This window comes from Danio aesculapii, chromosome 16 (assembly GCF_903798145.1).
Source record: "Danio aesculapii chromosome 16, fDanAes4.1, whole genome shotgun sequence".
Taxonomy (NCBI): domain Eukaryota; kingdom Metazoa; phylum Chordata; class Actinopteri; order Cypriniformes; family Danionidae; genus Danio; species Danio aesculapii.
Genome location: NC_079450.1, coordinates 31,384,996 through 31,398,192, shown reverse-complemented (window position 1 = coordinate 31,398,192; position 13,197 = coordinate 31,384,996). Strand labels below are relative to the sequence as shown.

Sequence of the window (13,197 nt, the reverse complement as noted above, 5' to 3'; positions counted from 1 at the left end):
TAGATGTACGTATATACGTGTATATATCTCTTGCTCTGGATGGCCTGCACTTTGCTCACTGCACTTTGCTCCCACAATAATTCCAAGGAGCGCAACCCTGTACTAAAATGGCGGCTCTATTGACGCATTCCTTTCAATAGACAACAATAGCGTAGGTGCCATCTAATGTAAATATCTTTGAAGTTGTTAGAGTGGCTAACTATAGTATTGGTAACCTAGTGATAATCAACAATAAACAAAGCCTCATCAGCAGAAACAGCTGATTAGTCACATGGGTGTAATGTCCATCACATCAGAGTTTGATCCAGTCCACCTCTAGTGAACATAAAAATGTTTTTTTGTATGTGAAATTGGGACATCGCGGTTGCGCAGTGGGTAGCACAATCGCCTCACAGCAAGAAGGTCGCTGGTTTGAGTCTCGGCTGAGGCAGTTGGCATTTCTGTGTGGAGTTTGCATGTTTTCTCCGTGTTCGCGTGGGTTTCCTCTGGGTTCTCCGGTTTCCCCCACAAGTCCAAAGACGTGGTATAGGTGAATTGGGGAAGCTAAATTGGCCATAGTGTATATTTCCCAGTAATGGGTTGCAGCTGGAAGGGCATCCGCTATGTAAAACATATGCTGGATAAGTTGGCGGTTCATTCCACTGTGACAACCAGAGATTAATAAAGAGACAAAGCCGAAAATGAATGAATGAATGAATGAATATGAATTTTCATTCAAAACTTGCCATTTCCATCACTCATTTCTCATGCGATACTTCAAAATGTGGCTGATAGAAACTCAGCCAGTTTACCGGTCACAAACATTCTTTAAACTATCTTAAGTGTTCAACAGTAAAAGGAAACTCAAAAAGGTTTGAAAGCATTTGAGGGTGTTTTATTATAAATAATATTTATTATGGGGGGGTGAACTGTGCCTTTAATGCCAGAAAGAAATTAGATTAAATTAAAAACTGCCTGTAATGAATCTAGAACATCTCTGGAGAAGGATTGGTTTATCTACAGTATTCTTTTATGAGAAGATTCACAACTTCATCATTTTGGTATGACAGTGTATTTTTTGCAATGGATCATTAATTGATTCTGTAACATAAAGCTGCTTAACAGTTTATTTAAATGCTGAACATCAGCGTTTAACTGCGCACTGATTTCAATGAAATCGTCACAAGGGCTGTCGGAGTCCGTCAAGTTTCAATTATAAACCATATTGGTTTCTTATATGCTCACTGTAGCAGTGAAATATCCTTTATTTGTTTCTAATTGTATTTATATGGCTTATGTGTTGCATACTATTCTCTGTTCATGTTACTCAGGGGTAAAGAGGAATTATTTATTCAACAGCAGTTCTTTATGTGAAGCATAATTGATGATGTGTCATCCTTCCGTGTCTGTGATATTTTGATGAGTCGTATATGAGGGGGTGAAATGTCACGGGCTTCTCAGGTATGAAGGTAGTTTTGTCTTCAAGAATGAAGTTCCAGAATGAAGTCAATCACCACATTCATTAATGTGATTTCACGATGTTCATTCAGCAAAGTGAAAGGACAGAGGTTTGATGTGGGGAAATCGTCCGTCTTGTATCAAGACTTCAGATATTAGAGAATGTTGTTGTTTTTGTTGTTGAGTCAAACACGTGCATGATTCATCGTGCTAAAGTACCCAGAGTCCCTCTGGAAATTCATGCGAGGGAAAACACACGCTAATGTCACTTTCTTGTAAAAACAAAGAGAGGTTGGTGGATTTATCAGAATTACGCTGAAAACAAAGTGCACATTTCCTTCCGGTGATTTCATTTGTCAAAATCTGCTCATCAAGTACACTGTGAAAATGATACGACAAATGTATTTGTTACTTTTATTTAAGCAGTTATTCTAATTATTATTATTTTTTTATTACACAAAGGTTAACTTAATATTTTTAATTCGACTGAAGTAAGTTGTGATGACTAGAAAAGTTCAGTTGATTCAGCTAAAACATTTGAGGCAGCAATGAGTTTTTTTTTTTTTTTACAGTGTACGCAATATTGCCAACACTTAATAAATGAAACAATCTGACAAAACCAATTTCTGCATGTATTTGAGGTAGCATTAAATTTAGCTTGACTGTATGTAGTTTTTCTTTTAAATATTGTGTATGATGAGTAACGTCTGTTGAGGATTCGATTGCCGTTTTATTCATAAATATGTACGTTTTGCATTATATGTCAAACGACCAAGCCAAACTACGTAAAGCTATTTAAAAAACAGATTAAAGAATGAATAAATCTCTGTAACTCAGTATGTTTTATTGAGCCGAATGCCTTTGGTACATGACTAAAGTTTGGGTGACTAATAAAATACATTTACACACAGTAGTTGTATTCAGTTCTTCATTATGACTGATGTGAATGTTTAGTTGTACTCATTTAATTCACTTCAAGACAAACACGCACGGACACACACCATGACTGACTGAAAGAGTTATTAAGCATTCTTTTAAAAACATGCTGACTGAAAAGAGTAGTGATTCATTATTTCAAATGTATACAGATGCTTCTTGATTCATTTGTGAGACACATACATACACGCATACATAAATGCATACATTCAGTTGCAGTTCAATTGATATTCAGTAACTAAACATTACTTTTTAAAGTGCTTTCATCGCTGGAATTCATTCAAATATTCATGCGCTGAATGGGCATTTCTCCAGACCCTCATGAGGTTTTCTTAAATTGTGATGTAGTTCCATCAGTAGCTAGTTTGTTGGTAATTCTGTATTCGATTCAGTTGCACCATTAGTTCTTAAGGCAAGACTTATTTTTTTCTACCTTAGCCCTCAACGTTATGTCAAGTTGCATAATAATTATGTTTTTACTGATCTAATAAATGTGTAAACAGAGAATATCTTTGCTTTACATGTTGTTTTTAAAGGTTTTACTGTTAATAAGTTACAGAAAAGTTAAAAATTCAAATAATAAAGTTACTTTATAATGCATTTTAAATGATTAGAATGTTACACAGTTGTCTTACAGTGTGTTGCAACCTGGCATGCACAAGTTACACAGGTTTGACACGCAACTGTGTAATTTCATGCTTAAGTCTTGCGAATTTGCTTTTTAAATGTAAACAAGTATAAATTTCATTTTCATATTATTTATGTAAACTTTAAACAATCTGCTGTTATATTTCAATCATTAATCTTGGTTGCCATAAATATTTCATCAACAATGTATTTAATCTAGGCCTCATATAATAGTAATTAAAGCTAATTATTCATGCGTAAGTAAAACAATTGCGATCAGCTGAGGTGTGTGGTGAATTGTGGGACAAAAGAGCTAAAAATACAGCAGTAGATCAGCATTTAGACTGAGGTTACAAAAAGAGGTCAAGCAGGTTCTGCTTTCTCTCTCATTCCTGTAAGTAACCTTGTGCGTCTGAACATTTCCTCTCGCTGAAATGGGCCGCTCTGATCCGCCATCCGCTTTACACTGTTTGAGGGGGAACTAAAGGAAAAAAAGACATTTATCAAGCTATCAATAAAATATGTTAATATTTCTGAATGTATCATGAGTTTATGTTTGATTTGTTGTACCTTCTGTCTTCGGAGGGCCTTCCACTGGACTAGATCTGTAAGAACAAACAAAAAATATTTAACAAAACCAAAAACACTCCAGAATATTAAGCATGCTCATCCGCATTAAAGTGCCCCTGTTATGCTTTTTAGACATTACCTTGCCTACTTTTAGACATGAACGTAAAAGTTCAACGAAATTTCGATGATTAAAATGCACAATAAATAGAGTAAAAGTGGTAGTTTTAAACATTTTACGTGTCTTTCTTCTGTTGAACACAAAAGAATATATTATGAAGACACCTGACAATCTGTAACTATTGACTTCAAGAGTTGGAAAAACAAACACTGTGGAAGTCTATGGTGATAAGATTCTTCAAAATATCTTAATTTCAGGGATTTCCGGGGGTCTTAAAATTTCAAAAGCAAAATTTTAGGCCTTACTAAGTCTTAAATTCACTGAAATATTGTGTTGTAGGTCTTTCCTTTGTCCAAGTAAAGATACCGAATCAGTCCAACATCCATCCAATCATCAACAAAGAGATAACAGATATTAGACATTTTTACAGGCATTTGTAAATTTAATTCTGTGATCAGAGAAATAAAACTAAAAAACAATTAACAGAGCAAATTTCGCCTTTACATGATCTCCCATTTAAACAAAAAACTATTTAAAGTGGTAAGGGGGAGCGGACATAATATTTAAAAATAGACAAAGAATAGGCAAGCTTTATATCAGAAAAGCATTATGTTGAATAGGAGTTTCAGTCAATCCATTCAGACAAAAAAACCCCGACATTTTATATATATATATATATATATATATATATATATATATATATATATATGATCATTCATGTAATCATGTCCATAAGAAATATATTTTAAAAATGTTAGACGTGTCATTTAAAAAAAAAGGAAAGAAATATGTTGAAAAAAGTATATACAGCAAGAGTTGTCTTGTTTTGAAACATGTGGCTAAAAATAACTAAATAAATGGGTTTTTTTTGTTTTGTTTTGTTTTTTTTGTGGCAAGCAAAAAAATTAAAACAAAAAACAACCAGGCCATTAAAAAAAGTCCTTAGTTTTAGCTCTGGATAAGTCTAAAATTTCATTAATGATTGTCCTAAAAGGGTCTTAAAAAGTCTTACATTTGACTTGATGAAACCTTCAGAAACCCTGTAATATGTGCTCAACAAAAGAAAGGTTTGGAACAAGTGAATGATGAGTAATTGATGAGTGAATTTTCAGCTCTAGGGTGAACTACCACTTTGATGTCTTCTAAAAGAAAGAGCTGATTCTGAACTGTCTGAAATGAGCTGTTGGTCATTCCAGCAGCAGGTATTTAGCATTTCACACTCAAACAATGATGAATGGTAGAGTTTGGCTTATGGTTTGTTTTGTCTTTTTTTCCTGTGGTGCAAAAGCAAATCCACTTTGGATGAACTTCTAAGAGATGGTTCAGTTCTGTAGGTTGGTTTAGACTGAACCAAAAAAGACAACACATTTAGCACTGATTCATTGGCATTCACACTGTGATTCCTATGAACAAACTTAAAGATACAAAGACAGACCAATCAGGGTGCAAATTATACATTAATGATCGGGGAGTCAACTTTACAATGACAGATTGTGTAGGAAATGCTTCAGTGAATCAAATTTATTTAAGTTTATTTGAGTTTATTTAAGTTACATATTATTTATTATAACGCATATTTTTTCAGTGTTTTGAGGGATATTTAGTGTATTCTGACCTAGATTAACCTCTGATTACTGCAGGTCAAACCATGTGTCTAATTTTACTTTACTTTTAGGCTTCATGTAGATAAAACGGACCTAAAAGTGTCTTGTGAACAAATCTGCCGGTTTCAGATGATTGAATGAATTTTTCCCGCATAGACTGATTGGCATGATTATGCATTCACAGGGATGCCCAGTATTTATGATACATGTATTTCAAATATGTATTTCAAATACAAAATAGTATTTAGTAGTTTGTATTTGATAGGGCTTGTGAAAATGGCTTCATATTTTGTATCAAAATACTTTAGTGTCTTGTATCTTTGCAGTTTCACAATACTGTAAAACACTTTGCAAGAAGTCTACAGAACATAATGACATCTTTAAAATGAGGCCTCTGATTGGTGCCATTTCAGTTATTTGCCTAAGCTTGAGATCAGAACAGAAGACGGATTTATTTTTAAGAAGGTGGTCAATGCTTGGAGTATGGATGGAAATTATGCTTAAAGAAAGTAACAAACAATGGTGAGGGTATATTCAGAAGCAAGTGAACAATTATTGAAAATAGCGACTGAGCAATGCTAAGACCAGAAATATATAATAGCTATAGTGTACAATTCAGCATATTTGCTTGAGGAGATGGAATAAAATATAATTCCTTAAGAACAAGATGCATGAGGAGATTCAGAACATCATCAGTCTCAGTTTAAGTGCTGCAAGAGGAAATGCAGAGGAACTAAATATAAAACAACTAACTATGGCGAACTGGTGTTTTTTAAGAGGTTAAACAGACTCTTCAAGTTAAAGAAGAACTAAAAAAATCTTAGGATGATGAGTATACATTAATGGAGGGAAATTGCAAATTATGTGAACAAAAAAAGACCTCTTTATGAGCCTGTAATCCTTTAAAACCTACGATTGGTAATAGGTTGAATAATCATTGAACAGAGATGATGGGAATTTTACTGGCCACGTAATGCGTGGAAACATAATCAACAGATTTAGCACCATATTCTGACTCATTATCTGCATTAAATGATTTAAACCATATGATATCATCTTCAAGACAAGACTTTCTGAATGTAATTTGTTCAATATATATACTTAAAAAGAAACACAAGTTACCTTTGGGTTACAAGTTCAACTCACTAACCATTAGGCCACAACTCCCCTAAAGGTGAACGAAGTGGTAAAGATGATTTGTTGTTATCAAACATTGTTTACTAAGTCAGTTTAATGGTGAAATGATTGATCCAATAGACCTAGTGATGGAAGGTTTGCAAAGAAATGTCATGCTCCCTATGTAAAAGTATTGTGTAGTATTTTCAAAATACAAAATACAGTAGTTTATTTTGATTCTCGTTGTGGCTGCTGTATTTTGTAGTTTAATTTGATACTCTTAAAAAATGATGCATTTGGTATTTCATTTTAAGATACATTACAATGTATTTTTGCCCATTCCCAGAGAGGGAATCAAAGGTATATTTGTATTATCAGGGTTTCTGCAGGTTTCTTCAAATCAAATTTAAGACTTTTTAACACCCTTTTAAGACCATTATAAATTAATCTTTAGCCTTATACAGGGCTAATCATTAAGATTTTGTTCCATTGGCCCGTTTACTTCTGTAAATAGTTTTTGTATTAATGGAAGATTATGTAAAGGGATGTGTTGCTTTAATTTTCTTTCCCAGATTAGGGAATTTAATTTGGAGAATTTGCTGTACAAATGTGCAACAGTTGTATTGAATTGTGTCTCTTTGCAATAAAAAAAAAAACTTTTTCAATAAAAAAAAGTTTTGAGATGGATTATAGGTGATTGGGTGTTGGCCAGATTGCTTTAATTGGACATAGGGGAATTAAGACTAAGACTAAGACTTTGCAAGGCCTAAAATTTTGTTTTTGAAATTTAAGACATTTTAAAACTTTTTAGGACCCCTCGAACGCCCTGTAAGATACAGATCAGAGAAAGATATTTCTCGTTATTTAAGTGCTGGCTGCCCATACATTTTGTTTTGACATCCTTCAGTGGGATCAATCCCCTGTAATTTGCTCCCTGGGAGCAATCATAACACATTGGGCCATCTGGCCAATCAAAAGAGAGACTTAAAGAAAAGAGGTGATGCTGCAATCCACATTCTGAGAACATTAATGGATGGATGTCCTATTGAGCGAGAACAATATAAGAAAATGAGGAATCTTTAGAGGAAGCATAAGAAGGGCACTTTAATCAAATGTAATTGGTGTTTCTTAGTTAGCAAGGGCCTGGCATCATAATATCAATCATCAGGATGACATGCTGAGCATTTTATCAGCCGGTACACACTGTCTACCCACAAAAAGAGCACCATGTCCAGTTAGTCAATTGGGAAATCGAAATGAAAACCCCTTTTTACAACATTCTAAAACCATAAGCGTGATGTTCTGTCAGAGGTCAGGTTATGTTCTTTTAATGGATAGACAGTGTTGGTGAACTCAAAGAAGCTGGAGAAGTCTCTCGAGAACCCAATCCAACCGGGGCAGCATTCAAAGAGTAAAGGAGCTTTCCACGGAGCAGGTATGGCACCATCAGTTTCATTTTTTTTTTGTTTCGTTCAGGAAGTTTCCTCATCCATGATTCGGGTCATTCCACATGCTCAATCAAGGCTGTACATTTATGTGGGAAAAACTCTTACTTGGATTTTGAGCATTTGCACTTTTTACCTGTCAGGGATAAAACATTTAGAGGAGATGAAATGTGTAACCGAGGGGGACTGCGATTGGAGTCAGTTTGGCTCAGGTCAGTTTGGAAGAAATGCATCGAGTTTCATTTAAGGGTACGGTTACATCAATATACTGTACAAAACTTACATACTAACAACAACAACAAAATCAGCAAAAATGCTGCATTATTGCCATTCACTTGCCTGTAGATTAAGTGACACTGTATGAAACAAAATACTTCATTGGTAAGATTGTGTTCCTGACACCACACTGAGCAACATTTGACTTGTTTGATTTAACTTACAAAAGGTCAAACTTGTGGTTAAAATGTCTGAAAATTGACCAAAGTGTTTCCATTTGCTGAAGAATAAAGTAAAATAAATGACTGTGGTAAATACTATTAAACTGCTACAGTAAAAATCTGTAAACAGGTTAACAGTAAGATTTCATAATATACACATTGAATAACTATAAGTGGACTTTCCCAGAATTCCCTGCATAACAGTTCTTTTTATGCTTTTTGTTGAATTAGTATAGTTCTTTTTAGTTTTTTAATCAGTGTACATTAGAGTTTTATGTTATATCTAATTTGATGAATAGTTGTCACGATCACCAGCAATCCAACCTGTGCAGATCACTGGTCAACACACAGCATCATATAGAACTACAAATCCGCCATTATATGGACTACAAGATCCAGTCATGCACCACACACACACACACACACACCCTTTCCAGTTTCCCATTGATTAGACAAACAGCTGAAGCTGCTCATGGACTGATTACACTCACATATACATAGCTCACTCTGACACCCTCATTGCTGAGTCTTGTTATACTGATTGTGAACATTATGACGTGGTTTCCTTGCCTTGCCGTGTTTTTGACCCTCACCTTGTTTGTTTGTTTATGTTGTATGCTGCCTGCCTTTTGACCATTCGCCTGATTATTGAGCATGACTCAGGATTGCCCATATACATGTGTTTGCTCCTGTGTTGACTGTTGCTTGCCTGACCATCTCTGTTTAATAAACCTGCGTTTGGATCAGCACTTACTTGTCAGCATCCCGCTTCACATTACAATGTTTATTGCATTACTTTAGTTGTAATGTGTGTTGCCATGGTGTTCAGTAGTTATGTAAATGACACTGAGCACCTTCTATTTATTAGTTTTCTCTTCTACAGGATAAGCTTTTTGTTATAATCATTCATTATATGATTTTCTATTGTCTGTGTAACCAAGGTACGATGTGCACGATACTTCAAAATATTGGTGTATTAACACTAAATAAATTAAATATGGTATTTTACTGTAAAATACTACAGTTTCTACCATTTTTAACTAAGATCTTCTGGTGACCACAGTTGCTATTTTACAGACTGTTCTTTTTTTAGTGTACTTTCACATGAATCTAATGACTCAGTGGTGTTTTATGTTTCCTAAGTTAACAGAAGATAGCATTGTCAAAACAATCTCCATTCACACAGATATCAGAAAATGAATCAAAACATTGTGAATGATAGCCAGTTGTGGATGACACTTGTTAAAGAAATACTATGTGTGAACAAATTTCAGAAAATTCCCTTTGTCATTTACACTTAGATCAGGGGTATCAAACTAAGTTCCTGAAGAGTCACAGCCTTGCACAGTTTAGTTCCAACCCTGCTTTAACACACTTAAGCTATGGTCACACAACACTTTTCTCCCCATAGAATTCCATTCATACGTACAGGAATGCGGTAAACCGGAAACGTAAAGTCGTGCGACAAGTTTCGCAGTTTGTTGCATTGCAAAGTTTAAGCTTGGTGAATTCAAAGCTGCGAAATTGCATCACTTGAGTATGTGAGACCAAAATATTGACCAATCGCTTGCTTTTTTAAATGTCTAACCAACTTGTTTAATCATGCCCCTTTTTGCAGTGCCCTGACAGAATTTTGCATGCTCAGACTCTAGTCTGACCACCTGTAGGTTTCAAACAAGCCTGAAGGGTTTAATTAGTTTGATCAGGTGTGTTTAATTAGGGTTGGAACTAAACTGTGCAGAGCTGTGGCTCTCCAGGAACTGACTTTGACGCCTGTGACTTAGATGATAACACTTATTTTCAGATTTAATCCAATTCCTCAAAAAGCTGTGTAAATAAATGTACAAAGTGTATAACAGGGTAGTTGTGTTGTGTAAACACACTCAGATGTATAGAGCTTGATGAACTGAAATTGTATTGATTTTGATGTTTTAACTGCATGGGATTGACTCTCATGTGAATTTCACAACCAGAAAATAATAATCTAACACCATAGCCATATTTACACGCATTCAATAAATCGTATATACTAACATGTGAATATGCAAAACACTTACTCAGTGCGATAAGGATCCCACTTACAAACATAACCACAGCTAGGATGACCCCCGTGGTCCGCAACGTCTCATAATCTGAGTTCAGAAAACAACAATGATGAAATGCTATTTAACTGCACCACGTTTTAAAAATAAATAAATATTTAAATGCAATAGTTGTCTGCTTACCATAATGAAAGGCACTCTGGTCAAAATGTGTGTATGATCCTGTAAACACATTTAAATACTTTTAACAACACTGAATCAAAAGAAATGCTTATAACAGGCTTAATATGAATCATAGCAAAGTGATTAAGCATGAAGCAAATATTAAAGAATAGTGAAATTTATAGTTTAAAAAATATAAATATTAGAAATACAAAAACACATCAACCTTTTTTTAAGACATGCATTACCCCCTCAGTGGCGCTGGGATTAGTTTTAAGATTTTTATAGGATTTCTGCACTTTTGGAAGCTTAACTGTGTTTGTCTGAAAGAAGAAAGTCATATACACCAAGAATGACTTGATAAATGATGGGGTCATGTTCATTATTGCGTGCAAAATTCCTTTAAATGCAATGCAGGGAATGGAGTTCAGCACCACGGACAGATGCTTATTAAATCTATAAATAGATGAATATCATATTGGACAGCCAGAGTCTAATGAGCTCTCAAATAACAAGCTTTTCAGCTTAATTACATTCACCCAGCAATCATTTGAAGCTCTAATCACATAAATAGTGATCTCAATTAGTTGTTGAGAATGTGGAAGGCATCTTGGAAACTCAAGTGTTTTCAGCTGAGAGTGTCGGTTATTGGGGTTATTGATTAGAGGCGTAATGAGATGAGGCTGCAGGATCAGCAAATGCCGGTTGGGTGTAACTGCAGACTCCACAGTTAGATGGCGAGTGGACGTTCCTCTAGTGGTGTTCAATACAGCTGCTGGAACTGCCAATAATCTGAAAGCCTTATATGAGGGGGAGAAAACACTGTGCATGCAAAAACAACAATTTGATTTTGTTCAGATTTTGTGTTTCTTTTCTTCTACAACTGTCTCTAGCACAGTTATGCGGTTCTGTCCTGCTAAACTGAAGAGCTTTGTTGCTACTTAGTCAGCATTTTACAGCAGAGCATTCACTCTTAAAGAGACAGTTCCCTCTAAAATGTCGTTCGTCCTTTTTTTTCACCCTGATCTATTGTTACAAACCCTGAAAGAATTTAGAAATGAATGAAAAGAGTCAGCTTTCACTTTCATTGATAGAAGCAAATATGCTGTAAAACACTGTTGTTCTTCCTGATGTTATTTTGTGTTCAACAGAATAGCCCAATAAATTATGTCATTTCAGTAATTACTGTATACTGTAAAATAACGCATTTCTCTGGTAATAACACATTTTGCGTAAAAAAAATAAGAAAAAATAAACAATTACCAATACGTATGAGAACATAGGCTAATTACATTATGCGGACAAGTTTAACTACACTTGCAGAACTGATGGCTTATTCTGTAAATATGGAATCATTTAACCAAAAGGACGTTCTACAGAGTAAGGATTGGTACGTTTATTTATGCCTGACTTTTTTTTTTTTATTAATGTATACAATAATATAGTAAAGACATTCTATATTTGTTATAGCCCACTCACGACAAACAGCAAAAGTCTCATTTTCTCAATAATGTGTAAAATGTATTTGGTCATGCAGTTATATATTTAAAAACAAACAAATGCGATAAATAGACAAACCTGTTGAGGCTTCCATGACTGCGGTGCTGTTTCCAGGCAAGGCTTTCTTGTTCTTGTTTGCTGTAATTGAGCACCTTAATGAACAGGCGCGCTGGTGAAGCACTGCGTCGATGCTGCGCTTAGCAAGTCAAATATTACGCCTCCTAGCGGCGCAGATGTGTCAAGTGCTTTCCTTACACATAAAGGGAAGTTCCCGAGGATGAAGATAAAATGCAAGCTGGACAGTGCAGGGATACGGAGCCAAACATTTCCCCCAGTGAATTCATGCGCCACTGAAACCTCACCTAAAACTGCAGCAGCAACTATGGAGCCAGATTAGTCTCAAAAATAATAGGCTACGTTTACTAATGAAATAAAAACGTGCACAGCACAATTCAAAACAATTATTGCACAAATCCACATAGTAAATTCAAAACACAATTCCTGAATAGACAAGTAAAAAAGCATGAACATTGGCCCAAATGCTCACACAAATGCATCTTACCATACATTTACATTATTTACACAATTATGTATATATAGAAGTTCTTGAATTGATTTCATCACACATTTATGAATGACGTTATGCATTTATGGATCGTTAAACCAAACCTGCATTTGAAAATCCACACACATGCATGGACTGCTTTGAATTGGTGTGTTGTAAACTCAAGGACTCCATGCAAGTGTGGCGTTTTTTTAAATGCAGGTTCATTCACTTTTCTTCAGCTTAGTCCTTTTATTCATCAGGGGTTGCCACAGTGGAATGAACCACCAACTCATGCAGCATACGTGTTACACAGCGGATGCCCTTCCAGCTGCAACCCATCACTGGGAAACACCCATTCACACACATAAACTACGGACAATTTAGCCTATACCCAATTCACCTAAAGCGCATGTCTTTGGACTGTGGGGGAAGCCGGAGCACCCGAAGGAAACCCACGCGAACACATGCAAACTCCACACAGAAATGCCAACTGACCAAGCCGGGAAAGCAAAATTCCATTATTCATGGTTACATCGTTTATAAACGTGTGATGGAAATCAAATCAAGTACTTGATACATATACACGTGTAAATATTTTATTTAGGTAATGTAATGGTGTTATAATTCAGTGAATTCTTTAACTGTGTTTTGAATAC

At 35.2% G+C, this 13,197-nt stretch overlaps 1 protein-coding gene across 2 annotated transcripts; it reads right to left on the bottom strand.

Annotated features, from left to right (window-relative positions):
- Positions 1-2,260: 2,260 nt before the first annotated feature.
- fxyd7 (FXYD domain containing ion transport regulator 7) lies at positions 2,261-12,422 on the bottom strand. 2 transcript variants are annotated; one of them, XM_056474896.1, is made up of 6 exons: positions 12,073-12,305; positions 10,516-10,554; positions 10,348-10,422; positions 7,962-7,989; positions 3,571-3,605; positions 3,366-3,481 (listed from the first exon to the last, which is right to left on the bottom strand). In XM_056474896.1, the coding sequence occupies exons 1-6, from the start codon at positions 12,086-12,088 to the stop codon at positions 3,462-3,464; spliced, it is 213 nt and encodes a 70-aa protein (XP_056330871.1). In that variant the 5' UTR covers positions 12,089-12,305; the 3' UTR covers positions 3,366-3,461. The 2 variants fall into 2 exon arrangements, with proteins under 2 accessions (XP_056330870.1, XP_056330871.1); XM_056474895.1 differs by lacking the exon at positions 7,962-7,989 and having other exon boundaries at positions 2,261-3,481; positions 12,073-12,422.
- Between the last annotated feature and the right edge of the window lie 775 nt (positions 12,423-13,197).